The 26,896-nt window shown below is 35.4% G+C and overlaps 1 protein-coding gene and 1 long non-coding RNA gene across 5 annotated transcripts in view; both read right to left on the reverse strand.

The window, feature by feature from the left end:
* Positions 1-6,254, reverse strand: part of LOC129531568 (uncharacterized) — a 42,463-nt gene extending 36,209 nt beyond the window's left edge. The window contains exon 1 of the long non-coding RNA XR_010129986.1: positions 6,181-6,254. This is a non-coding gene — a long non-coding RNA (uncharacterized lncRNA). The remainder of the gene's footprint in view (positions 1-6,180) is intronic.
* The window catches only part of CAMKMT (calmodulin-lysine N-methyltransferase), a 412,109-nt gene that overhangs the window by 366,710 nt on the left and 18,503 nt on the right, over positions 1-26,896 (reverse strand). For all 4 annotated transcript variants that reach the window (XM_063695910.1, XM_019021123.4, XM_055377815.2 and 1 more), the window contains exon 3: positions 16,963-17,027. In XM_063695910.1, coding sequence (XP_063551980.1) covers positions 16,963-17,027 — 65 coding nt within the window. The remainder of the gene's footprint in view (positions 1-16,962; positions 17,028-26,896) is intronic.

Genomic DNA, 26,896 nt, shown 5'->3' on the forward strand with positions numbered 1-26,896 from the left:
GTGTATTGCCATCTGGGGAGAAGCACAAACATTGAAAACATCTAACCCCTGAGACTCAGGTGCACAGGGTATAGCCAAGAATGAGCCCTCCAGGCTCTACTTCTAGAGAGGCTCAGGAGCACAGAGATCTGTCATACAGGGGTGCAAAGTCTGCTGAAAGCTGTGAAGGGAGCAAAATTATCGAGAAAAACTCTCTAAGACCCCAGGCTCTAAACTAAGTACAAGGTAATGATAGCACACCAGAACAACTGAAGATAACTACAGCAACAACAAAACCAAACTCAGTTTCACTACTGCCTAAATTGACTTAATCTCCTACACTAATGACCTAACAGAAGAGGCATGACCACTTTTGGGCATGAATCTTATTACCTTAGTCCCTGCTGTCCTTTTACACACAATGTCTGGAATCCAATTAAAAAGCACAAGAGACTGTTCCAGTTAAGTAGACAGAAATTATAAAGAATAGCATAGGTATAAAAAAATAATTTGGCTGGGCGCAGTGGCTCACGCCTGTAATCCCAGCACTTTGGGAAGATGTGGTGTGGTGGGCGGATTGCTTGAGCCCAGGAGTTCTAGACCAGCCTGGCTGGGCAACATGGAGAAACCTCGTTTCTACAAAACCATACAAAAAACAAGCAGGGCCTGGTAGTGCGCTTCCATAGTCCCAGCTACTTGGGAGGCTGAGGTGGGAAGATCACCTGGGTCCAGGAAGTTGCGGATGCAGTAGGCCATGATAGTGCCACTGCATTCCAGCCTGGGCAACAGAGTGAGACCTTGTCTCAAAAATAATAATAATTTAATGTTAATAAACATTTTACAATTAATCTCCCCAGAAAACTTACCAATAAAACAACAACAACAAAAAAGACAAACAAAACAAATGTGCTAAACACACACACACACAAAGACACTGGGGTGGTATTAAAGAGAAACTCAAGGGTGACAATTCTAAAATAAAATATGTAGGTTGAAACTATCTGTAAGTATCTGAATAGGAATATCTCTTATAATAAATCAAACTTATTCTAACTCCAAACTCAACATTTACTAGGGCACAATTTGAACAACAGATGTTACATAAATTCCCCTTTTAAAAAATGGTAATTAAAAAAAAAAAGACAAGGCAAAATGACAAAGGCGCTTGGTTAGGAACTTTTGGAGCAATGCTATAATTGAAAGCAGAGAATATAATTAGAGGCATATTAAAACACAAAATGAAATGCCCAACTGTCAGGTGAAACATGAATTCTATTACCTGCTTAGTATCTTTCCAATACATTTCTTTTTGTCTAAGTTGGCCAGACTCAGTTTCTGCTGCTCACAACCGAAGAACCCTAACTGATATAACTAGATACCCCTGGTTCCAAGTTAAATATGGTCTGTTGAAAATGGGACATCTTTAACTATGAAATTGATTGGTTCAGTTACCATAACAAAAAGGCTTAAAGTTTAGGCACAGATTTTAGGAGAATACTGAATTAATATATAAAAGGCCAAAGTCTCCTTTCTAATTATTACCCAGCAATTTCTGTTAGAAGTTTGGGAATAGAATCAGAGTTGAATATACATTTCATAGGCATGAGCTATCAATCCATTTATGTTTCTTTCCAAAGGCAAAGTATGATCTAATTCATCATTTAGTTTCTTATGCATATCACTTTCTGTGTCTCTTTACAGCTTTAAAAATGAGTTATTATTATCTTGGATGAGTTGACATTCATTTTTAAAATATTTAATTTTTAAATTTTTTTCAAATCTTCATTACATTTTCCCCAAAAGTAACACATACTTGAAACAAATTAAGTACAAAGATTAATAAAGTTAATTTTTCTTCTACCCCATTCCTTCAAGTTCCAATTTCCTAAAATAAGTAACTTTGATAAATTGGTATATATGCCTTCACAGCTTTTTGCAATATTCATAGTTTCTTTTTATTAAAATGAAATTACATTTTATGCATTACTCAACACCTAAAAATACATCTTGGACATCCCTCCAGAATATAGCATATAACTCAATCCATTCTTTTTGATTGCTATATAATAATCTATTATATGGACACACTATAATTTATCCAACAATTCCATTAGTAATGGAAGTACAGCTGTCAGACTGTTTTCAAGTTATGTTCCTTTCCAATCCAAATAGTGCTATATTTAACATCCTTGCTCATCTGTCTTTATGAGCTAGAGGACTGACAGCCAAAAGTGGGATTATTGGGTCAAAAGAAATGAAAAATGATACTTAACCTCTTTTAAACCTTGTATTTAGATAGATTTTAATATACACAAAAACATAGAGATAGAAAATAATGGACTCCCATTTATCTATCATTCATTTTTTACAATTGCCCAATTTCAATGCTCCCTTTTCCCCTTGTCTAAGAAATTTAAACACAATGCATTTTAGTATTTTTGCCTCCATGAAAGACTCTAAAAGTTTATCAAAATCCTTTTTGGAGCACTAGTTATATAGTAACCACCAGCATTTATATTCTCTTTAATATTATACATAACAACTTTTTTTAAAAAGACACTCTTAATATTTACTTCCTCCTTCCACTAAGCTCTTTGCAATGGAGAAACAGCAAAATCAAAGCATCTAAGACAGTAGAAAAAGAAACTAGGAAAGATGATCCTAAAAGCATAAAAAGACCTTGAGAAGGAACAATATCAGACAGGCACACAGGTATATTAAGTGACAGAGGCAACAAAGAGAAAGAAAAGAGAAACATTAAGTAGATTTTTAAAAGCTAGCATTAGCTGGTAGGAAAAGTACTTAAGGGATTGCTGGTGGTCTGAGTGGGAAATTTAAGCAAAGAAATAGCAATTCATGAGGAATAGGGCATGCTATTTGAATGTATTTTTGAACTAGTTGCTTAAAATATATTCCACTGATCAAAAAACTAGATGAATAGCAACTTAGTGCTCTCCTAGCAAAAGATATCTGGAGGGGAAAATATCGCCAATATCTAACAAAATAACACGTATGTATTTTAAAAGACGAGTAACACCCCTTCTAAAGAAGAACAATGCAAAATGCATACATATGTACACACATATGCAAAAATGACACTAATATGAACATGTTCCTGGAGGGGAAAACAAGCCATGTAATGAAATTTTAAATGCATTGTAAATTATTTTGTATAGTGAATATTTTCTAAAATAATCATATCCTAATTTATTTACTTAAAGTGTGGTTTCCTTTTTTAAATAATAAGTTCACTAATCCACAAAGCATATATTGAATATTCATTATATGCCAGGCACTGTACAAACAAAACATCACTCCTGCCTTCTGGAAGCTTACAGTCTAGTAAGTGATTTAGACATAGTTATAACACAATGTGATATGTTTTAATGGTATATTAAATTAAAAAGTCTATAGGTAAACATAGAAAGGACCAATAAACTATAGCTTAGGAGAGTCAGGAAAAGCTTTATAGGTGACATCTGAGTTGAATCTTGAAGGCTGAAGAATTCAGAAATTAGGGAAGAAAGAATTTCTAAAATTTATGCAAAGCCTTGGTGATTTATCTCAATACATGTAAACTGGAAATGCTGTTCTAGTGTAGATTTGACAAGAACCATATGTAGTCTAATTAAATGAAGCATTAAAAATTTTATTACCTTATTTTTAAGTGATTATAGCATTTATGTGAAATTAATGTATATGAGTGCATATATGTGTGTATGTGTTAAAGATGGCAGCTAAAGATGTTAGAGTGAATCTACCTATTAGCTTCCCTCTCTTCCTGACACCCCACCCAAAATAAAAGTAAGTACCTTTAAAAACAAAATGAAGGTTCATAAAGGCACAAAAAGCTGAATCTTAAATCAGCAGTAGTGAGAAGCTAAGAAGCAACCGGAGTTACATGTCTATGAGTAGAGACAAGGATGGACTAAACACAGAAGAATTTGTTGAAAATCTACCTACAAAACAATTAGATCTTGAAATCTCATCTCTTACTCCAAAGATTTGTGCAACTACCCCTGCTCCATCCTGTCAGATGTCTTCGGGTCTAGTCTCTCCAGACTGGAGGGCATTCGTGCAGCTCAAGGAGGGTAGTGGTAGGGAAGGTAAAATACTTTTTAATTGGGGGTGGAGTAACTGAATCAGGGAGTTGAGTAACTGAGGACTCTTCTTATCCATCTTCCAAAATGCTAGCTGCTAAGGTATACATACTGCCCAAAGCAGCAAACTCAAAAGTGTTTTCTCTGATAAACTGGCCAGCTCAAGGGAAACACCATATGGACATCCAGAGTTCCCTAAGAAACAACCCAACCAGATCATCCCACAGAGGAAACTGTAATATCAGTGTCTCTTCCAATCAGTTTTGTAGTACACAACTCTTACTGATCATCAGAAATGTAATGAAAGCCTCTACTGTAACAGACAGAGACCAAAGAAAAGAAACAGAAAAAGCGATTTAAAGGAAACAAAGACTATAAAGACAGAAAAAAAAAAAAACTTTCAGTAATATCTTCAAAAAAAGCAAGAAAGGCAATTAAGAAATATGAAAAGAATGCTATGGGGGAAAAATCTAAGAAAAGAGAAAAAGAACTTTTGGACATTAAAAAGCATAAAAATAGAAATAAACTCAACAGAAAGGTTAAAAGTAAAGAAAAAGTAAAAAAAAAAAAAAAAAAGAGCAAAACAAAAGATGAAAAGATAATTAGAGATCTGTCCAGGATGCACAACATTCAAAAAATGGAAGTTTCCGAAAGAAACAGAGAAAACAGATGGAAGAAAGTCATTAAAAGAGTAATTCAAAAAAATTTTCCAGACTGAAAAATATGACTTTCTAAACTGAAAAGTGCCCAAGAAATGTCCAACACAATGTTTGAAAATACAGCCAAAGATATTTTATCATAAAATATTGGAATAATGGGAATAATAGAAGATTCAATCAACAGAGAATTAACAAGTTTCATAAAAATGATAAGTTAGAATAGCATTGGACTACTCAAATGCAACTCTAGAAGCTATGACACATTACTGTAAAACTTTGAAGGGGAAATTGTTTTAAATTCTATCTTTTTTTTTTTTTTTAGAGAGTCTCGCTCTGTCACCCAAGCTGGGGTGCAATGGTGCGATCTTGGCTCACTGCAAGCTCTGCCTCCCGGGTTCAACCAATTCTTCTGCCTCAGCCTCCCAAGTAGCTATGATTACAGGCACCCGCCACCAGGCCTGGCTAATTTTTTTGTATTTTTAGTGGAGACGGGGTTTCACCATGTTGGCCAGGCTGGTCTCGAATGCCCAACCTCAGGTGATCCACCCGCCTTGGCCTCCCAAAGTGCTGGGACTATAGGCGTGAGCCACCACGCCCGGCCAATTCTATCATTTTATATCCAACCAAAGTATCACAAGTTCTCAAAAAATTACTTCGCCTTACTTTCTCAGCAAGCTATTGGAGTTTATAATCCTCCAAAACAACAGAGTAAACAAAAAGGAAGCCATGGAATTTAGAACGAGATACAAAACAAAAGAAATGAAATGAATCCTCAAGATGATAGTGAAGGAAGATGTCAAGATGCTTGTTGCCGGTGTAGAGGTCAAACTGGAAGATATCAGGAGGCTTCAGAAAAGACTCCAAAAGCAAGAAATTGATCTACATATAGATAATTTTAACTGAAAATATATTAAACCTTAAAAATGTACAAATAAAATCATGTCCTGAGACAATATGTTCAAGCCATTAAATTCATATTTAATGTAGTTATTCAAGCCATTTTTTTGCCAAAATTCTAAAAATTGTTAGCAGGGTAAATTCTTCATTGGTGAAGCAATGTAGCTATTTTAAATTTTATTTATTTTTTTTTTTGCGACAGAGTCTCTCTCTGTCACCCAGTCTGGAGTGCAGTGATGCAATCTCAGCTTACTGCAACCTCCGCCTCCCAGGTTCAATAGATTCTCCTGCCTCAGCCTCTTGAATAGCTAAGACTACAGGCGTCCGCCACCATGCCTGGCTAATTTTTCTATTTTTAGTAGAGATGGAGTTTCACCATGTTGGCCAGGCTGGTCTCAAACTCCTGACCTCAGGTGATCCACCCGCCTCGCCTCCCAAAGTGCTAAGATTACAGGCGTGAGCCACTGCGCCCGGTCTTTGTATTATTTTTAAAACATGTTTGCTGGTGAGAAGTCAGATATAGTTCACAGAAATCATCCAAGTACCTGGATGCATCAGATACTGAGATATTTATCCAAATTTAACTTGCAGTAGTTTCTTCAACATGTGTAGAAAGAATGTTTTACTACTTTGTACTTCAAAGTTGATAAATCACTTGAGAATTGAAAATGCAGGACAGCACATAATAGGGACTTAATAAACACTTGTGGAGATTGCTCTTTCTGTTCCAATCTATAAATAAACAAGAACCAAATGAAGATCAAGTTAACTATGTATTTTATGTACATACATATATATATATACACATAAGTATACATGCACATACACACATACATGTACTCACAAATATTTAAAACTTCTCCAGTAGTTCTACTTTCAATTTCAATTTTTAAATGCATTTCACAATTTTAACTCAAATAAGTATGTTTCAAAAATACGCTTTCTCGAAGACACTGGCTGTTGAAAAATATTTAAAATAGTGTTAGCTTATTTTTTATTAAATAAAATAATATAAATATTTGTTAATAGCTGTTGCCATTCATGGACGGTATGGGAAAAAAATATTTCCCAAAGATTAATGATTAACTTGTTGAATTTTTTTTAAAAGGCTTATCACCAAAAGAATTTTTAAGTATTTCATTTAAATAGCTTTGATAAACAACATGACTAATGAGAATTGGCTCATCTTAAGTAGATAACTAAATATACAAAGTTTAACATCTTAAATGCTTCCAAATATACAATATGCATCAGGGATTGCAAATCTGAATGTCCATGGGTAGAGTGGTGAGTGCCAAGGCAAAATAAAGACCCTGCTCATTCCATATAATAATTACCATGTGAGCTCAGACTCAGGCCATTAGATCATTTTTTTTTTCTCTAAAAGAAACTGAAAAATCGACGTTTTTATGTGAATATTTCTGATTTTTAAATCCTGGTTGTAATTTTTTAAAAATTATTGTATTACCTAAATAAAAAATGTATGTGTTCTGAACTCAGTTTCTATTAGTTTATAGGGCTTGTGGTATATGTCCTCTAAAATTGAAACTTAGATTTACCTCTCCATTATATAGAACATATTAACATATCAAATATAAATACACTTGTGTAGAATGAACAGATTTGTTTGGGTGTGACTTGGGATTCAAATGAATCAATGCATACTTACTGAATACCACTTGGGTCAGGCTTTGTGAAAGGTACTATGCTGGGATAAAGAGTTATAAATGACTATAAATAATTAAGCTTCCAATCTTTCTCTTTCCTTGTCTTCTAAACATACACATATAGTTTATCATCTACTGCGACCACCGGAGGCAAACGAGGCTGTACATTCACCCTAACTAAAAGAACCTGGTCTGTTTCTGTCTCTTCTTCTTCCAGTCTACCTACCCCAGGCTCACCTCCTGCAAGAAAAATCCTACATTGACAGCCGTCTTCCTCAGTTCTATCATGATGAAATCAGAAGGAAAGGGGGTAAAATGGAAGACAAGAGTTTTCTTATGATGGATACAAGAGTTAGAATTTTTTCTTAACTTTTTTTTTTCTTGATTATTTTGTATTTAAGAGGTGTAGAACCAGCGGCAATGTGAGATGGCGGTAGATGAGAGAGGGAAAAAACGAAAATGGTAACAAATCTGTGGGAAATAAGAGAAAGATCAAAGAGGGCAATAAGAATCAATGCCCCCTCCCCCAACAAATTTCTTGTTACATTAATTTCTCTTTTAAAGAAATTCAGAGGATAGGCACAAGCAGAGGAGAACTTATGGTTTTCATCCCACACATATCATTTCTTACTTGTATCTAATGGCAGTGCAGTCAATCCCCACTAAATTCTGATTAAGTCGCCAAGTATTAAAATAAAAACAAAGTCCAGGATTAACCAAAATATTATTTGTCTGTGTTTGACTATCACACAATTAAAAACAATACTTTTTTTGTAGAAAATCAATCAGAAATTAAGTGATACAGAAGTCTGATCTTCAAAACCCTGGAAGGGCAAAGGCTTAAGACCAACTATGAATTTACCATGTGCAGCAAAGACTACACCTGATCCAGCATACCAGGACAAGCAGATTGTGAGCATGTGGCGTATCTATAATTACACAAAACATGCACCTTTTCAATCTCATACACACAGAATGATTGGAAACTTTTCCTTATTCCTTCCTGCAAACTGTTCCCACCTCCCAGAAAATAATGAAAATATTCAGACTCAGGGCTGAGTGGAGAGTAAAAGTTCAGAGAAGAGAAAATTTTTTTTAACATGGAGTATGTACACACAAACACTAAATTCATTCAATCATCAAATATTTTGTTCTTATCAAGCATTAACAAGAGTAGTGCAATATATGCAGTTCACATAAATGTCAAATATAACAATTCTCTGTGGAAAGGCTAACCACAATCCAAACAACTTTGTTAAAATCAAGAACATCCTTTTAGTTGAGCTCTTTGCGTGATTTACGTTTATGTAAGCACTTTTAAAATATATAGCCGTAAGCTTGAGAAGTACCTTAGAGAAGGGGCTATGTTAAAACATAACTTGTTATTACTATTGTATTACCGTTACAAAAATCAGCACTTCTCAAAAAAAAAAAAAAAGAAAAGAAAAAAGAAAGAAACTGAAGTAAAACAAAGCCCGCATTTGGTTTAAGACTATTAAAAGAAAACGCATTCTTTGTCCCTTATCCACACTCCCCAAATCCCCATTCCATTAGATTGTCAACTACCTTGCAGAAACCCTGGAGAGCCCATTTTTCTTGACCTTTAATCAGTCTCCTCTGAGACACAATCTGCTGCACAGAATTCCATTTGCCAAAGTTATTTTCTAGCCCTTCAAGTTACCACTTTCAGTTTCAATTCCCATCACAAACTTTTAAAATTCATTTCTCGCCATTTTGGAGAAATGTAGCCTTTAAGAAATAAAGTAGAATAGTTAAATTCCTGTGCCACCACCTACTAAATCTTTAAGCAAATTACCTTGTTCTGGACATCAGTTTCCTCACCCCTTGTAAAGACGTTAAGATTATTAAACGGGACAGTACTTACAAAGCTCCTGACAAATACTGTAAAGGATGCAAAAGTAATGGTAGCTATTTAAAAGACAGACAAAGGAAAACTACTCAGTATTTGCTCAGGGGAAAAATAAAAAGACTTTCTTGGCATATCTTGTGCTAAAACTTGGAAGTACCTAAATTAGAAACATCCCTTTAGATATTTAAAAGAGGGAGAAACTAGCAGGTTTATGACAAAGACATGAGCTACCTCTCTATATTATTGCACTGATTAAGGCATATGAATCTACAAAGGATTATAGGGTTTATTTCAGTCAGTTCCCATGATAGCACCAAGTTCTACTGTCAAAGAATCATTCCAATTCTGTGGTTTCTTATTTCAAATAGAAATTTTTAAAATACATTAAAAAGAGACTTCTTTTTCCTTCTCTGGTAATTGATAACAAATGTGTCTTTTTCCTTCTCTGGTAATTGATAACAAATGTGTAGGGCTCTGTTTATGAATTAGGGGCACGCTTACCCAATTTTGAGCCAAAAGAAAAAACTGTCCTGACAACTGTGGAGCTAAGAAGTTGGAGACACATGGCTAGGGAAACTGCCATCTAGCAACCGAAGCCAACCTTCAAAAATTCTAACACAGACTAAGAATCAAAGACTACATGTACATTACGATGTTAAAGAGGGACTAAGAATCCAGTGCCATGCTGCATACCATCACTGCTCCACTGGCTTTCAGGTCCCCTATACTCTCAGGGCTGCTGATCATTACCCATGCGTTCTAACCACATAATGCATTGATGACCTTAAATATTTATTTTGTAACACAACTTATACATTTTCTATGCCCAAAGCTCAATATTCTGCCACTGACTGACTTTAACCTCTTTGTACTTTCCCAACCTAAGAAAGGGTTAAAATGATTTGATCTCTGATTCCTTATCTCATACGTGTAATGGGGGACTAATACATTAACATCTAACATGCTATGAGCTCCTTCAAGAAAAGTATTATTTTAAAACAAAATATTGTATACTTTTTCTTTTTTTTTTTTTTGAGATGGAGTCTCACTCTGTCGCCCGGGCTGAAGGGCAGTGGCGCAATCTCGGCTCACTGCAACCTTCGCCTCCTGGGTTCAAGCGATTCTACTGCCTCAGCCTCCTGAGTAGCTGAGACTACAGCCGCACGCCACTACACCCAGCTAATTTTTGTATTTTTAGTAGAGACAGGGTTTCACCATGTTGGCCAGCATGGTCTCGATCTCCTGACCTTGTGATCCGCCCACCTTGGCTTCCCAAAGTGCTGGGATTACAGGTGTGAGCCACAGTTCCCATCCTGGTTTCTTTCTTTCTTTCTTTCTTTTTTTTTTTTTTAGAAAGGTAATCATTAGTTGAAAGATATGGATATTTAAAATTATGAAAGATACAGACTGCCTCTGGAAAAGTAGAATTAATTTACCTCCCCGCCTCCACCAACAGTGTATGAGAATACCCAGTTCCCTACAATTTACTGATTACTGCTTAACTTCTTTCATCTTTGCCAACCTGATAAGCAAAAATTATCTCACTTTTAAAAATCATTCCCTCAATTCCTAATAAAATAACCATTTGATGTACATACAGAACATTGCTATTTCTCTTGTGAAATACCTCTTCTTAAATTTTTGGCTACGTTTTTCTCTATCTTACAGGTTTTCAGATTGTCTTTTTATTATGGATTTGTAAAAGCTCTTTATAAAGAAAATACATCTTCATCTGAATATATGTCATAAATAATAATTGCCAGTGTGTAATTTGTATTTCAATTTTTTTGATGCTGCTTTTTGAATAAAGGGTCTTTAAATCTTAAATTAGTCAATCTATTAACCTTTAAATTCATGGTGTTTGACTCACACTTAGAAGGACCTTCTTGATTTCAATATATTAAAATTATTCATCTGAAATATCTAAGAGTGTTATGTTTTTAATTAAATACTTAACCCATATTAAATTTATTTTGGCATATAGTATATAGGAGGGAGTCAGCTTTATTAGTTTCCTAAATTCCTAGGCAATGGTCCCAATACTATTTATTGAAGAATCCATCCTTTCCTCTCTTACTAAAATTGTATCTTCATCATATGTTAAGTCACATATATTTAGGTCTTTGTGAACCCTTTATTCTAAAAATATTGATTTATATGTGTATTTCTGCAATAATGCCACACTATTTTAATTGTGTAGCTTTACACTGTTTTCACATAACAAAATAATGTATGATATTAAAACAGAATGGCACATACCAAAAATATCTTCTATCTTGTATTATTTTGAATAACAAAGGTACTGAAAAAATTCAAGAATGAGGCAGATGATATTACTAACCATAAAAAATACAAATACTATTTACAGTTTACTTTGTACTTTCACATTATCTAATATTATGTTCACCTCACTATAAAGTACTTATTGTTTCCTATTCAATTTTACATAAGGAGTTAAGACTTGTACAAAGACTTGTCTACAATTACACAGCTAATAACCCGCAGAGCTAAAACCTGAACTTCATATCCCATGTACCTTCCATAACCACTCTAAATTAAAAACAGAGCAATCACCCATAAAAGCCCAACTTTTTCATTTTTTAATCAAACCACTGTACTGTGTATATGTATATATCTGTATATAAATATAGATATACAATGCATATATGTATATATAATGCATATGTATACACATACACTACATAGATGCATTATATATCTGCATATGTACATGTATACACATATACTACATATATGTATATATGCATATGTATACACACATGCTATATATATGCATTATATAGCTACATATACATATATACATACATATGCATTACATATATAGACATCTTTATTTGAATAAGAATAGCATTCTAAAATCCAAGCTGACATTCTTGAAGCTTTGATAATTTCACCAACATTCCAAACCCTAACTTTATAACATAACAACAATGAAACAGAAAAACTAAAAATTTAGACCATATTTCCAAAGAAACTATTACCTTTGGTTTCCTAAATACAAGTAAAAAGTGAAAACATTTAATTTTTTTTCCTCTAGAAAAACCAGGAAGATAAATATTTGATTGTCTTTTTTTTACAGGAAAAGTCTTGCTATATTGCCCAGGCTTGCCTCAAATTCTTGGGCTCAAGCAATCATCCAGCCTTAGCCTTCTGAGTAGCTGGGTCTACAGGAACATACCACCACACCTGACTTTTATTTTAATGAGTCTTTCTTTCAATAATAACTGATTACCACCCCAAAAGAGATCAGTTTTAGATACATCACAAACAGACAAACAGATTCTGCTATCAGACCACTAGGAAGCAAAGTCTATAGCTGTGTGCATTAAAAATCCTGGTCAGGTCAGGCACAGTGGCTCTTGCCTATAATCCCAGCACCTTGGGAGGCTGTGGCGGGTAAATCACCTGAGGTCAGCAGTTCGAGACCAGCCTGGCAAACATGGTGAAACTCCGTCTCTACTAAAAAGACAAAAATTAGCTGGACATAGTGGCAGGCGCCTGTAATCCCAGCTACTCGGGAGGCTGAGGCAGGAGAATCACTTGAACCTGGGAGGCAGAGGTTGCAGTGAGCCAAGATTGCACCATTGCACTCTAGCCTAGGGGACAAGAGTGAAACTCCATTAAAAAAAAAAAAATCCTGGTCAGTCTTAGAATTCACTGCGGAAAAAAAAAATCACCATTGTCACATGTACAAGTATATATGGCAGAGGGTCTACAAATTCCTCCAGGAGATAATGCGACACCAACTACCACAGGGTCCTGTCATGGAGCTCAACCAAGAAAAAAGAAAATTTTTCAAAGAATAGTAGAGAAGTTTTACCAATACATCCCCCAGACTTAAGCTGCAACATTTGCCAGGAATCCTGCTTCACAATGATATTACTGAAATGATATAACTGCTGACCTCCTATCCTTTAAAGTATTATATACATTATATTGTACATAGTTTATAATAAATTATACGAAGTACTAACACTTCTGTTCATACTACTCAACAACGGATGATGTGCTAAAAATGTTCCAATGAATCTATTACAGACCCAAGCATAAGATGAGATGTTATAAACAACAAATAGTTAAATTAGATACTATGGTATCCAAATTTGGATCAAGTAAGCACTGAGAATTACATTTTCAAAAATTCCTTTCAGTAGTGGAACGAAATGACTTTGGAGAAAAGGAAAATGATTTTGGAAGAGACAGCATGGTGCAGCTTCTTTGACCAGAGGTCAGAGGACAAGCTAGAAAGGAGTCCCTGCCCACAGAAAAAGCAGAAGCAAGAAATCTGCTACAATGCTTATAGAGCACTCCCTTGTTACCCAAGGTATCTGAGTGACATATCAAAGGAAACACAGAAGCAGCCAGTACCTCATCTGAGGTGAAAGATGTCATCCCATACTTTTCCCTAGGTAGCTTGTCAGCATGTCTTTCTAGGCACAATGAATCAATAGTAGACACAACCTCCTGACCAAGAAGCTTTGATATCTCAAAAGAAAGTAGGTTCTCAAGTAGTAGAAACCAAATAATGAAATATACATACCTATTCCTAGTTAAAGGTAAGCACTTTCAAAATGGTTTGTTTTCCACCATAGTAAATATAAATATATAAAAAGAAGGTTAGGTCGTATATCACACAGCAATAAATCAATACGCAGACGTGATTCATTCTGTATGAGATTCCTCTTAATTTCTTCCCACAACATTCGAAGAAATTCAAGCAATGAAAAGTTACCTCAAAAATATAAAACACTTTGCAGTTCATACATTTAAAATCACAAAACTTCTATATGAAAAAAGTAAATACAAAAAAATTATCTTTTCTAATAGTAAATAAGTTATCTAGAGGTTTCATTTATTTTCCAAAATTAAAGAGATTTTTCCACGTCTTTTCACTTAGAGCATAAACCAATTCAGAAGGTAAGACTGATCCTTTCATCTCTGAAAATTTGCAATGAATATAGTCATTCCCTGATATTCAAAATGAACTTGAAATTAATGGTTCTACTAAACCACGACCATACCTTTTTTTTTACTGTATCTACACATATCAGGTTTTTTTGACTAGAAAATGTTTCAGTTAAGCTGTTTTTTCTATTACTAGGAAGCATTATTAACCTAGAAACAAATTCTTAAAATAAATAGATAATTCCATCTATTGGTTCTCTCATCTATTAGAAACTTTTTTCCTCATTCTAATTGTCCTTTAACGTACTACCATGGTGGTGATTTATGAACTGGTACTCTTGTATGGAATTTTCGCTCTCTATCAAAAGTACTTCTTTATTTAAAGCTAGAAGTAGAAAAATTAAACTGATATTTTAAAAAATTAAACTAAAAAATCAGCCAGGAAAAATCTATTTTTTTGTATTTTTGAATTACTGAATATATTAAATATATTATAAATGAATCAAATAGAAATGTTTAGACACATCTTTATATGTCTACATGGTAAAAGCTTAGGGTTATTATTTGAGCTATTTATCCTAATTATATTGGGCTATGACAAAGAATTATGATTGTGGCGCCCTCTGCTGGGTTTTCTAGTCACAAACTCAATATCACTATTGGCATAATAAAATCAAATTTTTGAGGCACCAAGTGAAAAATCACTTTTTCAGTCCATGGTTACTTTACGTCCAAGATTATATAAAAGTCATAATCAATATTTACTTTATTGGAACAGGACTTTACCAATTTATCATTAAATGAAACATCTATATAGATTTTTCTGTTAAAATAAAAAGAGTAAACATAAAAGGTACACAAAACAACATATTTTAAGAGGTCTTATTTTTGTCACCACTTCTATCACTCAGCAATATATCCAGGTTTTTAAGACAATATTTATAATGAGGCATTTTAATAAACAGCTATTTTGCTAATTTTATCTAATCTTTCTGCCCTGTTAGTTCAATTAAAATAGTATAAGACAGAATAATCCTAATAATATTATCTTCTTTATTAAGAAAAAACCAAAAGAGGTTATATAGGTACTCATCGGCAGTAATAATTAATAACTTCCATTTATTGAATGTCAACTCTCAGCCATGCAGTATGTATGTACTTTCTTTATAACACAGCCAGTCCTAAGAGATGAAAACAGTTGAGGTTCATAGAGATGATACAAATTGCTCAAGATGAATTTCAGAGCCAGAAGTCAAACGCAGGTGAGCATCATTCCAAAGTCTTAAACCTTTCTACCAAACAACAGACAACAGTGAAAAAACACCCTGAATATGCAATATTTCCGTTTGTTCATGCAACAACACGGGGTATGGAACAAGTTGATGGGAAAAAATGTTAGAGAAGGATAAGACAGTTATTCATGCCTAAAATAATAATTGATGCCTTTAGGAAATTATTTTTATTTTACATAATGCTGCCAGCTAGTGGCCCTATTTCATATTGAGCCAACTGGGAACAATACTTGACTTTTACATTACTGAATCAAAAATTCCACATTTGACATTCTAGAATCATTTTCTGAAATTACATATGTTTAAGCCTGACTTAATGATATTTAACATTACCCCAGAACTAAAAGAGTATGTATCCTCAACCATCATTGGTATGCTTTGCCCAGTCCTTGCCTAGACCTAATAAAAATATGAGATACGCCTAAGTGGGAAAGAATTCACTAAATGCCAACATGGAGAAACTAAAAGGCATTCGGGTTCACGTTGGTGTTTGGAAAATTTTAAAAAAAAAAAAAAAAGAAAGAAAGAAACTAAAAGGCACATCTGTCACTATCCATAAAAAAGAAACCTATATTATTTTAGGTATTCAGGATAATTTAAGGACATTTATAGATTCCTTAGTGAAGCACAAATATTTTTCTATAAAATCAAAAGCTTATCATAATGTGGACATAAGAACAAAAGTGTTGTCTGAGTATTACTGAACATAATTCTATGCAAATCTATTCATTTGATAAAGCTGCATTGTTAACCACTACCTAAATTCAGACAATAGTTAACAGTTCCGAAATTTTCTTTGAGAAAAAGAGTATGAGTACTATTTTTACATTTAAAATGCTCGTATTTCATTGACAATTCACTATCTTAAGAGAAATGTCCTATACAAAAAACATAAAAAGTCCATAGCTCCTATGATGGTATGCTGTTTAACTCAGTGACATAAAGGTATTCTTGGCTGATTTCTTTCATCACATGAAATTAATTACAAGAACTATAAGAAATATTTAAGTGATTTTCTCAGTGGAGAAATCTATCACCACTTAATCAGAAGCTTTGATGAAAAGGCAATATATTATATAATATTGTAATACTGCATCAAACAAAAACACTCTTGTATTAATGTATAGTAGCATCAAGAAAAACATGTTCTGGGTTTATTCTACAGTGAAAGTAAAGAAGCAGGGAATGGCAAAGAAAGCACCCAAAACAAAGCAAAGAAGGAAGAAACAGCCCCACTACTGAGGTCAAAATGGAAACAAAAACAAAAGGGACAGTACTTCAGTGTCCAGTGTTCTTTCTGACCTACTGTCTCCCGCTCCCTCTGTCTCTCCCTCCCCCACCTCCCCCCCACACACACACACCTGCAAAGTGTAGAAACTGCAGTATCCCATTTTGTCGGTGTACCTTATACAAGGCTTATTTTGCAGCTAAAGACAGTAAAACTTTCTATTATATATACATATATGCATACATTTAGTGAGTATAATAAATATTAGTGAGAAGAAAACATCAACTATAAATTCACTTTGTAAAACACTAAATATATTTCTATAGAGTGAATGTATAACTTACAAACATTTCCTGTATTGTCAAAGCTGGTAAGGACATCTTCAACATTCAAGGATCCACTATTATGCCTAGAAAGGAGTAAAGCATTTGCTTTAATGATTCTGAAATGTTAACATTTTTAGTTTTCAAAAAAGCTGAGACTGAGACTGTATATTATGGTATACCCAATAGCAATAAATTATTCCATGCTATATTTTAAGAATATTTTCTGCCCACTAGAGGGAGAAGGAAAGAAATAACAGTATGGTCCTCATGACTTTTTAAATGATTAATCTACATCTTAAAGTACTAACAAATAATATTTACTTGTTGGGTTTTCATTTCATTTCATTTCATTTCATGTAAAGGGAAGTTCTTAACCTTTTTAAAGCCAAAAACCCACACAGTATACTTAGAGAATCAAGTTGAAAAATCATCACCTTCCAGAACCACACTCAACAATACATAAATTTACTCTATAACAGCACAAAAAATTCAGAACTTCAGCCACAAAGAAATAGCCAATCTTCAGGTCTGCTATTCCATCTACAGACAGTTATGAATGTCAGGGAGCAAAGTTTTTGTATCTTTTGCCCACTAATCTTAATTCTAACGCCTTTAATTCTAATCCCTCTTCAGTTAACAACTCTTTTAAATATTTGACTTGACACTGATATGTTATTAATACCTATGAAAAATACTATTTATTATATACAAATAGACTCAATTATGCAATAGGTCATAGAGTTTGAGTTTCTCAGGGAAAAAAAAAATTAGTGCTAATCCATCTATAATCCTCTACATTCTCTCCCATATAATTTACAGCTGAAGTTCTTTAGAATGTTATAGAAGTTTATAATAACCATTGATAATTCATAAAAATTTACTTCAACATTCACTTTGTCATTTAAAACTTGTCATAAGTGATATATAGAATTATGGACTGAAGTGTGCCTCCCACTTTCCCCAAATTCTTATGCTGAAGCCCTAACCCTGGTACCTCGAAAGGTGACTATATTTAGCAATAGGGCTTTTAAAGGTAATTTAGTTAAAATAGGGTCATTAGGGTGGGCCCTAATGCAATGTGACTGGTTTCTTTATAAGAGGAGGTATTGGGAATCTCACCCCCATCCCCCACAGCAGCTACAGCAAGACCCACCCAAGGAGATTCTGAGCTCAGACAGGCCTAGCCCTGCCCCTACATGATGGTCCTTCCCTACCCACCCTGGTAGCTGAAGGCAAAGGGCATATACTCTTGGGAGGTCTAGGGCCCCACCCACCACCAGTTCCTCTCCATATTACTACAGTTGATGCTCTCTGGAAAGCACCACCTCCCAGCAGGAGGCGAACCAGCACAAAAATAGAGCATTAAACCACCAAAGCTAAGAACCCTCACGGACTCCATCGTACCCCCCGCCCCGCCACCTCCACGAGAACAGGCACTGGTATCCACAGCTAAGATACCCATAGACAGTTCACATCACAGGACTCTGTGCAGACAACCTCCAGTACCAGCCCAGGGCCAGGTAGACTCACTGGGTAGCTAGAACTCAGGAGAGACATCACAGCAGTTCTGCTCATAGGAAGCCACATCCATAGGAAAACGGGGAGAGTATACATCAAGGGAACACCCAGTGGGACAAAAGAATCTGAACAACAGCCTTCAGCCCTAGACCTTCCCTCTGACGGAGCCCACCCAAATGAGAAGGAACCAGAAAAACAACCCTGTTAATGTGACTAAACAAGGCTCTTTAGCACCCCCAAAAAAATCACACTAGTTAACTAGCAACGGATCCGGACCAAGAAGAAATCCCTGATTTACCTGAAAAAGAATTCAGGAGGTTAGTTATTAAGCTAATCAGGGAGGCACCAGAGAAAGGCAAAGCCCAATGCAAGCAAATCCAAAAGAACAATATAAGAAGTGAAGGGAGAAACATTCAAGGAAATAGACAGCATAAAGAAAAAACAGTCAAAACGTCAGAAAACTTCAGACACACTTTTAGAAATGTGAAATGCTCTGGAAAGTCTCAACAATAGAATTGAATAAGTAGAAGAAAAAAATTCCGAGCTCAAAAACAAGATCTTCGAATTAACCCAATCCAACAAAGAGAAAAAGAATAAGAAAATATAAACAAAGCCTCCAAGAAGTCTGGGATTATGTTAAATGACCAAACTGAAGAATAATCGGTATTCCTGAGGAAGAAGCTTGGAAAACATATTTGGGGGAATAATCAAGGAAAATTTTCCCGGCCTTGCTAGAGACCTAGACATCCAACTACAAGAAGCTCTGGGAAATCATCGCAAAAGGATCATCACCTAGGCACACTGCCATCGATTATCAAAAGTTAAGATGAAGGAAAGAATCTTAAGAGCTGTGAGGCAAAAGCACCAGGTAACCTATGAAGAAAATCCTATCAGATCAACAGCAGATTTCTCAGCAGAAACCCTACAATGCGGAAGGGACTGGGGCCTCTCAAACAAACAAAACAATTGTCAGCCAAGAATTTTGTATCCAGTGAAACAAGGCATCATATAAGTAGGCATCATATATGAAGGAAATTACAGTCTTTTTCAGACAAATACTGAGAGAATTCGCCATTACCAAGCCACCACCACAAGAACTGCTAAAAAGAGCTCTAAATATTGAAGCAAATCCTGGAAACACATCAAAGTAGAACCTCTTTAAAGCACAAATCACACAGGACCTATAAAACAAAAATACAAGTTAAAAAGCAAAAACAAAAAAAAACAAAGTACTCAGGCAACAAAGAGTACAATTAATGCAAGGGTACCTCACATTTCAATACTAACAATGAATGTAAATAGCCTAAATGCTCCACTTAAAAGACACAGAACTGTAAAATAGATAAGAACTCACCAACCAACTACCTGCTGCCTTCAGGAGACTCATCTAACACATAAGGACTCACACTTAACTTAAAGGGGTGGAAAAAGGCATTTCATGCAAATGGATACCAAAAACTAGCAGGGGTAGCTATTCTTATATCAGACAAAACAAACCTTAAAGCAACAGCAGTTAAAAGAGACAAAGAGGGACATTATATAATGGTAAAAGGCCTTGTCCAACAGGAAAACATCATGATCCTAAACATATATGTACCTAACACTGGAGCTCCCAAATTTATAAAACAATTACTAATGCCTAAGAAATGAGATAGACAGCAACACAGTAATGGTAGAGGACTTCAATACTCCACTGATAGCACTAGACAGGTCATCAAGACAGAAAGTCAACAAAGAAACAATAGATTTAAACTATACCTTGGAACAAATGGACTTAACAGATACATACAGAACATTTTGTCCAACAACTGCAGAATAAACATTTTATTCAACAGCACATGGAACTTTCTCCAAGACAGACCATATGATAGGCCATAAAAAGAGCCTCAATACATTTAAGAAAACTGGAATTATATCAAGCACCCTCTCAGACCACGGTGGAATAAAAGTGGAAATCAACTCCAAAAGGAACCTTCAAAACCATGCAAATATATGAAAATTAAATAACCTGCTACTAAATGAGCACTGGGCCAAAAAAGAAATCAAGGTGGAAATTAAAAAATTCTTCGAACTGAATGACAATAATGACACAACCTATCAAAATCGATGGGATATAGCAAAGGTGATGCTAAGAGGAAAGTTCATAGCCCTAAATGCCTACATCAAAATGACTGAAAGAGCACAAACTGACAGTCTAAGGTCACACCTCAAGGAACTAGAGAAACAAGAACAAACCAAACCTAAACACAGCAGAAGAAAGAAAAGAACCAAGATCAGAGCAGAACTAAATGAAATTGAAACAACAACAACAAAATACAAAAGACAAGTGAAAGAAAAAGCTGGTTCTTTGAAAAGATAAATAAAATTGATAGACCATTAGCAAGATTAACCAAGAAAAGAAGAGAGAAAATCCAAATAACCTCACTAGGAAACAGGAGATACTGCAACTGTCACCACTGAAACACAAAAGATCGTTCAAGGCTACTACATTTACACACATAAACTAGAAAACCTAGAAGAGATGGATAAATTCCTGGAAAAATATAACCCTGCTAGCTTAAATCAGGAAAAATTAGATACCCTGAGGCACCCAGCTAGCCCAGTCAGTAGGGCATGAGAATTAGATACCCTGAACAGAACAATAACAAGCAGCGAGACTGAAATGGTAATTTTAAAATTACCAACAAAAAAAAGTCCAGGACCAGATGGATTCACAGCAGAATTCTACCAGGCATTGAAAGAAGAATTGGTACCAATCCTTTTAACACTATTCCACAAGCTAAAGAAATAAGAAACCCTCCCTAATTCATTCTATGAAGCCAGCATCACTCTAATACCAAAACCAGGGACGGACATAACCAAAAAAGAAAACTACAGACTGATATCCTTGATGAACACAGATGTTAAAATCTTTAACAAAATACCAGTTAACTGAATCCAACAACATATCAAAAAGATAATCCACCATGATCAAGTGGGTTTCATATCAGGGATGCAGGGATGCCTTAACATATGCAAATCAATAAATGTGATACACCACTTAAACAGAATTAAAAACAAAAATCACATGATCATCTCAATAGATGCAGAAAAAGCATTCGACAAAATCCAGCATTGCTTTATGATTAAAACTCTCAGCAAAACTGGCATACAAGGGACATTCCTTAATGTAATAAAAGCCATCTATGATAAACCCACAGCCAACATAATACTGAATGGGGAAAAGCTGAAAGCAGTCCCTCTAGAACAGGAACAAGACAAGGATGCCCACTCTCACCACTGCTCTTCAACATAGTACTGGAAGTCCTAGCCAGAGCAATCACAAGAGAAAGAAAGAAAGGGCATCCAAATCAGTAAGGAGGAAGTCAAACTGTCACTGTTTGCTGATGATATGATCATTTACCTCGACAACCCTAAAGACTCCTCCAGAAAGCTCCTAGAACTGATAAAAGAATTCAGCAAAATTTCCAAATACAAGGTTAATGTACACAAATCAATAGTTTTTCTATACACCAACAGCAACCAAGTAGAGAATCAAATCAAGAACTCAACCCTTTTTGCAATAGCTGCAAAAAAAAAAAAAAAAAAAAAAGAATACTTAGGAATATACCTAACCAAGAAGTCAAAAGACCTCTACAAGGAAAACTACAAAACACAGCTGAAAGAAATCACAGACGACACAAACAATTGGAAACACATCCCATGCTCATGGACAGGTAGAATCAATATGGTGAAAATGACCATACTGCCAAAAGCAATCTACAAATTCAATTCAATCCCCATCAAAATACCACCATCATTCTTCACCGAATTAGAAAAAACAATTCTAAAATTTATATGGAATCAAAAAAGAACCTGCATAGCCAAAGCAAGACCAAGCAAAAAGAACAAATCTGGAGGCATCACACTACCTGATTTCAACTATACTATAAAGCCACAGTCACTAAAACAGCGTGGTACTGATATAAAAATAAGCACAGAGACCATTGGAACAGAATAGAGAACCCAGAAGTAAATCCAAATACTTACAGCCAACTGATCTTTGACAAAGTAAACAAAACAAAAAGTGGCGGAAAGGACACCCTTTTCAACAAATGGTGCTGGAATAATTGGCTAGCTATATGCAGAGAATGAAACTGGATCCTCATATCACCTTATAAAAAATCAACTTAGGATGGATTGAGGACTTAAATCTAAGACCTGAAACTATCAAAATTCTAGAAGATAACATTGGAAAAACTCTTCTAGACATTGTCTTAGGCAAGGATTTCATGACCAAGAACCCAAAAGCAAATGCAAAAAAAAAAAAAAAAAAGATAAATAGCTGAGATCTAATTAAACTAAGGAACTTTTGTACAGCAAAAGGAACAGTCAGCAGAGTAAACAGACAACCCAGAGAGTGGGAGAAAATCTTCACAATCTAAACATCTGACAAAGGCCTAATATTCAGAATCCACAACGAACTCAAATGAATCAGTAAGAAAAAAACAAACAATCCCATCAAAAAGTGGACTAAGGACATGAATAGACAATTCTCAAAAGAAGATATACAAATGGCCAACAAATATATGAAAAAAATGCTCAACATCACTAGTGATCAGGGAAAAGCAAATCAAAAGCACAATGCAATACCACCTTACTCCTGCAAGAATGGCTATAATCAAAAAGTCAAAAAACAATAGATACTGGCGTGGATGCTGTGATCAGGGAACACCTCTACACTGCTGGCGGGAATGAAAACTAGTACAACCACTATGGAAACAGTGTGGAGATTCCTTAAAGAACTAAAAGTAGAACTACCATTTGATCCAGCAATCCCACTACTTGGTATCTACCCAGAGGAAAATAAGTCATTATTCGAAAAAGACACTTGCACACTCATGTTTATAGCAGCACAATTCACAATTGCAAAATCATGGAACCAACCCAAATGCCCATCAATCAACGAGTGGATAAAGAAACTGTGGTATATATATATATATATATATATATATATATATATATATATATATATATATATATATATATATATACAATGGAATACTACAAAAAGGAATGAATTAAGGGCATTTGCAGTGACCTGGATGGGATTGGAGACTATTATGCTAAATGAAGTAACTCGGGAATGGAAAACCAAACATCATATATTCTCACTGATATGTAGGAGCTAAGCTATGAGGATGCAAAGGCATAAGAATGATACAATGGACTTTGGGGACTTGCGGGGAAGAGTGGGAGGGGTACAAGGGATAAACAAATATGGTACACTGTATACTGCTCAGCTGATGGGTGAACCAAAATCTCACAAAACACCACAAAAGAACTTACTTATGCAACCAAATACCACCTATACCCCAATAACTTATGGAAAAAAATGAAAATTAAAATTACAAATTAAAAAAAGGGGTCAGGTGCAGTGGCTCATGCCTGTAATCCCAGCACTTTGGGAGGCCGAGGCAGGCAGATCACAAGGTCAGGAGTTTGAGACCAGCTTGGCCAGTATGGTGAAACCTCATCTCTAATAAAAATACAAAAATGAGCCGGGTGTGGTGGCATGCGCCTGTAGTCCCAGCCTCTCGGGAGGCTGAGGCAGGAGAATTGCTTGAACCTGGGAGGTGAAGGATGCAGTGAGCTGAGATCACGCCACTGCACTCCAGCCTGGGTGACAGAGCGAGATTCTGCCTCAAAAAATAAAACTAAAATAAAATAAAATAAATTATCAACTGAAAAAAAAAAAAAGAGGAGGTAGGACACAGAGAGACATCAGGGTCATGCATGCACAGAGGAATGGCCTCCGAAAAGGCAGTGTGAGGGCTGCCATCTGCAAGCCAAAGGGAAGAGGCCTCAGAAGAAACCAAACCTGCAAACACCTTGATCTCAGATTTCTAGCTCCCAGAGCTGCAAGAAACTAAATTTCTCTTAAGCCCCCCAGTATGTGGTGTTTTGTTTTGGCAGCCAAGCAAACTAAAACATAGTAAGAGAATACGTGTAAACTGTATTACCCTTTCCATAAAAATAGAGCTTTTCTTTATTTCTGCCACAGAGGCCCAGTTCTTTGACAGGGTAATTAAATGAGATGAAAAAAGTTGGCCGGGTCTGGTGGCTCACGCCTGTAATCCCAGCACTTTGGGAGGCCAAGGCGGGTGGATCACCAGGTCAGGAGATCGAGACCATCCAGGCTAACACAGTGAAACCCCGTCTCTACTAAAAATACAAAAAAATTAGCTGGGCGTGGTGGCAGGCACCTGTAGTCCCAGCTACTCAGGAAGCTGATGCAGAAGATTGGCATGAACCCGGGAGGCAGAGCTTGCAGTGAGTGGAGATCGCGCCACTGTACTCCAGCCTGGGTGACAGAGCGAGACTCTGTCTCAAAAAAAAAAAAAAGAAAAAGAAAAAGAAAAAAGTTATTTGCAATATGACTGACCAAATAAGCACTAGGCCCCAAAGTACCATAATCTGAAAAAACAAAGTCACCAATCACAAATAAAACAATCATAATAACATAATGATTCTTTGTCTTCTCTGGGCCTATAAGATTCCAGGTAGAGATGAGGTTATTTACACTAATATGGAAAACTACAGTAAATACTAAGAAAAGATGAAAAGGAGCAAAATATTTAACCTCCAAAATGCAAGATGACTCACGCCTATAATCCCAGCACTTTAGGAGGTTGAGGCAGGTAGAATCACCTAAGGTCAGGAGTTCAAGACCAGCCTGGCCAACATGGTGAAACCCTGTCTCTACTAAAAATACAAAAATTAGCCAGGTGTAGTGGCAGGCGTCTGTAATCCCAACTACTCAGGAGGCTGAGGCAGGAGAATCGCTTGAACCCGGGAGGCAGAGGCTGCTGTGAGCCGAGATCGTGCCATTGCATTCCAGCCTGGGTGACAAGAGCGAAACTCCATCTCAAAAAAAAAAAAAAAGTGTAAGATAAAACTATTAAAATTATCAACAATACAGTATTGAAATCCAAAAAAAGTTTTAATATAAAAGCAATATACGGTTCCTTCAAGAAAAAACTGCTCATAATCCTAACATGGAGAGATAACATGAGAATTCTGGTACGCAGCCTTCAAATCTTATTCTATGTTCACATATTCCTTTTATTAAAGAACTGAAAGCACTTGTCCATATTGTTTTGCAATTTGTTATTCACCAATTATAACAAATTATGTATTATAAACAGTTTCCCACATCATTAAGTAATATCCCATAACATGATTTTAATGGCTGCCAAGTTCAATGGATGTCTGCACCATAATTTACTGAACCAGAACTTTATGTTGGATTTTAAGATTGTGCCCAATTTTGTGCTATTGTGCACACTGCTGCAGTGAACATTCTTGTGGAAAACATCAAATCTATTTCTGATTGTTTACTTAAGATACATTGCTAAAAGTGGAATTGTTTTATGGCCTAATTTTAATAAGAATATTCTCTTCTTCTTGCATCTGTCTCTCTCTCTCTGTCTCTCATATATCAGGATGAAATAAATACTTGTAATTAAATCTGAAACAACTAGAAATAACATGCACACATTTTGTAATAATGGTAATTTTTTTTAATTTCTAAAAAACAAACAGATAATAGAAGTTAAGTACATGTTTTAAAAGTTAAAAACACTATTCAAAATAAAAAATTTGATTTCAACTTATCACTGAAGCAAAACTTGTCATTCTTGAAAGCATTATTTCTTTTTTGAGATGGAGTCTTGCACTGTTGCCCAGGGTGGAATGCAATGGTGCGATCTTAGCTCACTGCAACCTCTGCCTCCCGGGTTCAAGCGATTCTCCTGCCTCAGCCTCCCGAGTAGCTGGGATTACAGGTGTCCGCCACCACACCTGGCTAATTTTTGTATTTTTAGTAGAGATGGGGTTTCACTATGTTGGCCAGGCTGGTCTCAAACTCCTGACCTTGTGACCCGCCCATCTCAGCCTCCCAAAGTGCTGGGATTACAGGCGTGAGCCACCATGCCCGGCCGAAAGCATTATTTCTTAAAGAAACAGAATGCTTACCCTATGACCTTTTTAAGGGGGTAGGCAGTAGAGAAACAGTAAACCTCATCCTATACCTCTAAGATACTTATAAAAATGAAATCAATTATCCATGAAATTATCAGGGTTTAAAAACCCTAAAAGATGGCATCTTATGAAAGAATAATGTTAATAATCACTACTTTCAAAACTATAAGAAGTTAGTTCTAATTATAGGAAAACTGCTATCAATATAGTATGACAAAGATTCAGTTTGGTTACTTCAAGTTCCATTTCATTTGTTCCAAACTTAAGGACTGTTCTTTTTCACTGAGTCATCTACTTTATTCAAGCGTCAACTCTACAAGCTCTTGTCTAGTCTTAGTTTTTCAACTATTTACCTAGGTTCTGTCTGATCTCTGTAGTTCGCTAGTAATGCCTATAACAAAAAAAAACTGCT

This window comes from Gorilla gorilla, chromosome 12 (assembly GCF_029281585.2).
Source record: "Gorilla gorilla gorilla isolate KB3781 chromosome 12, NHGRI_mGorGor1-v2.1_pri, whole genome shotgun sequence".
NCBI lineage: Eukaryota > Metazoa > Chordata > Mammalia > Primates > Hominidae > Gorilla > Gorilla gorilla.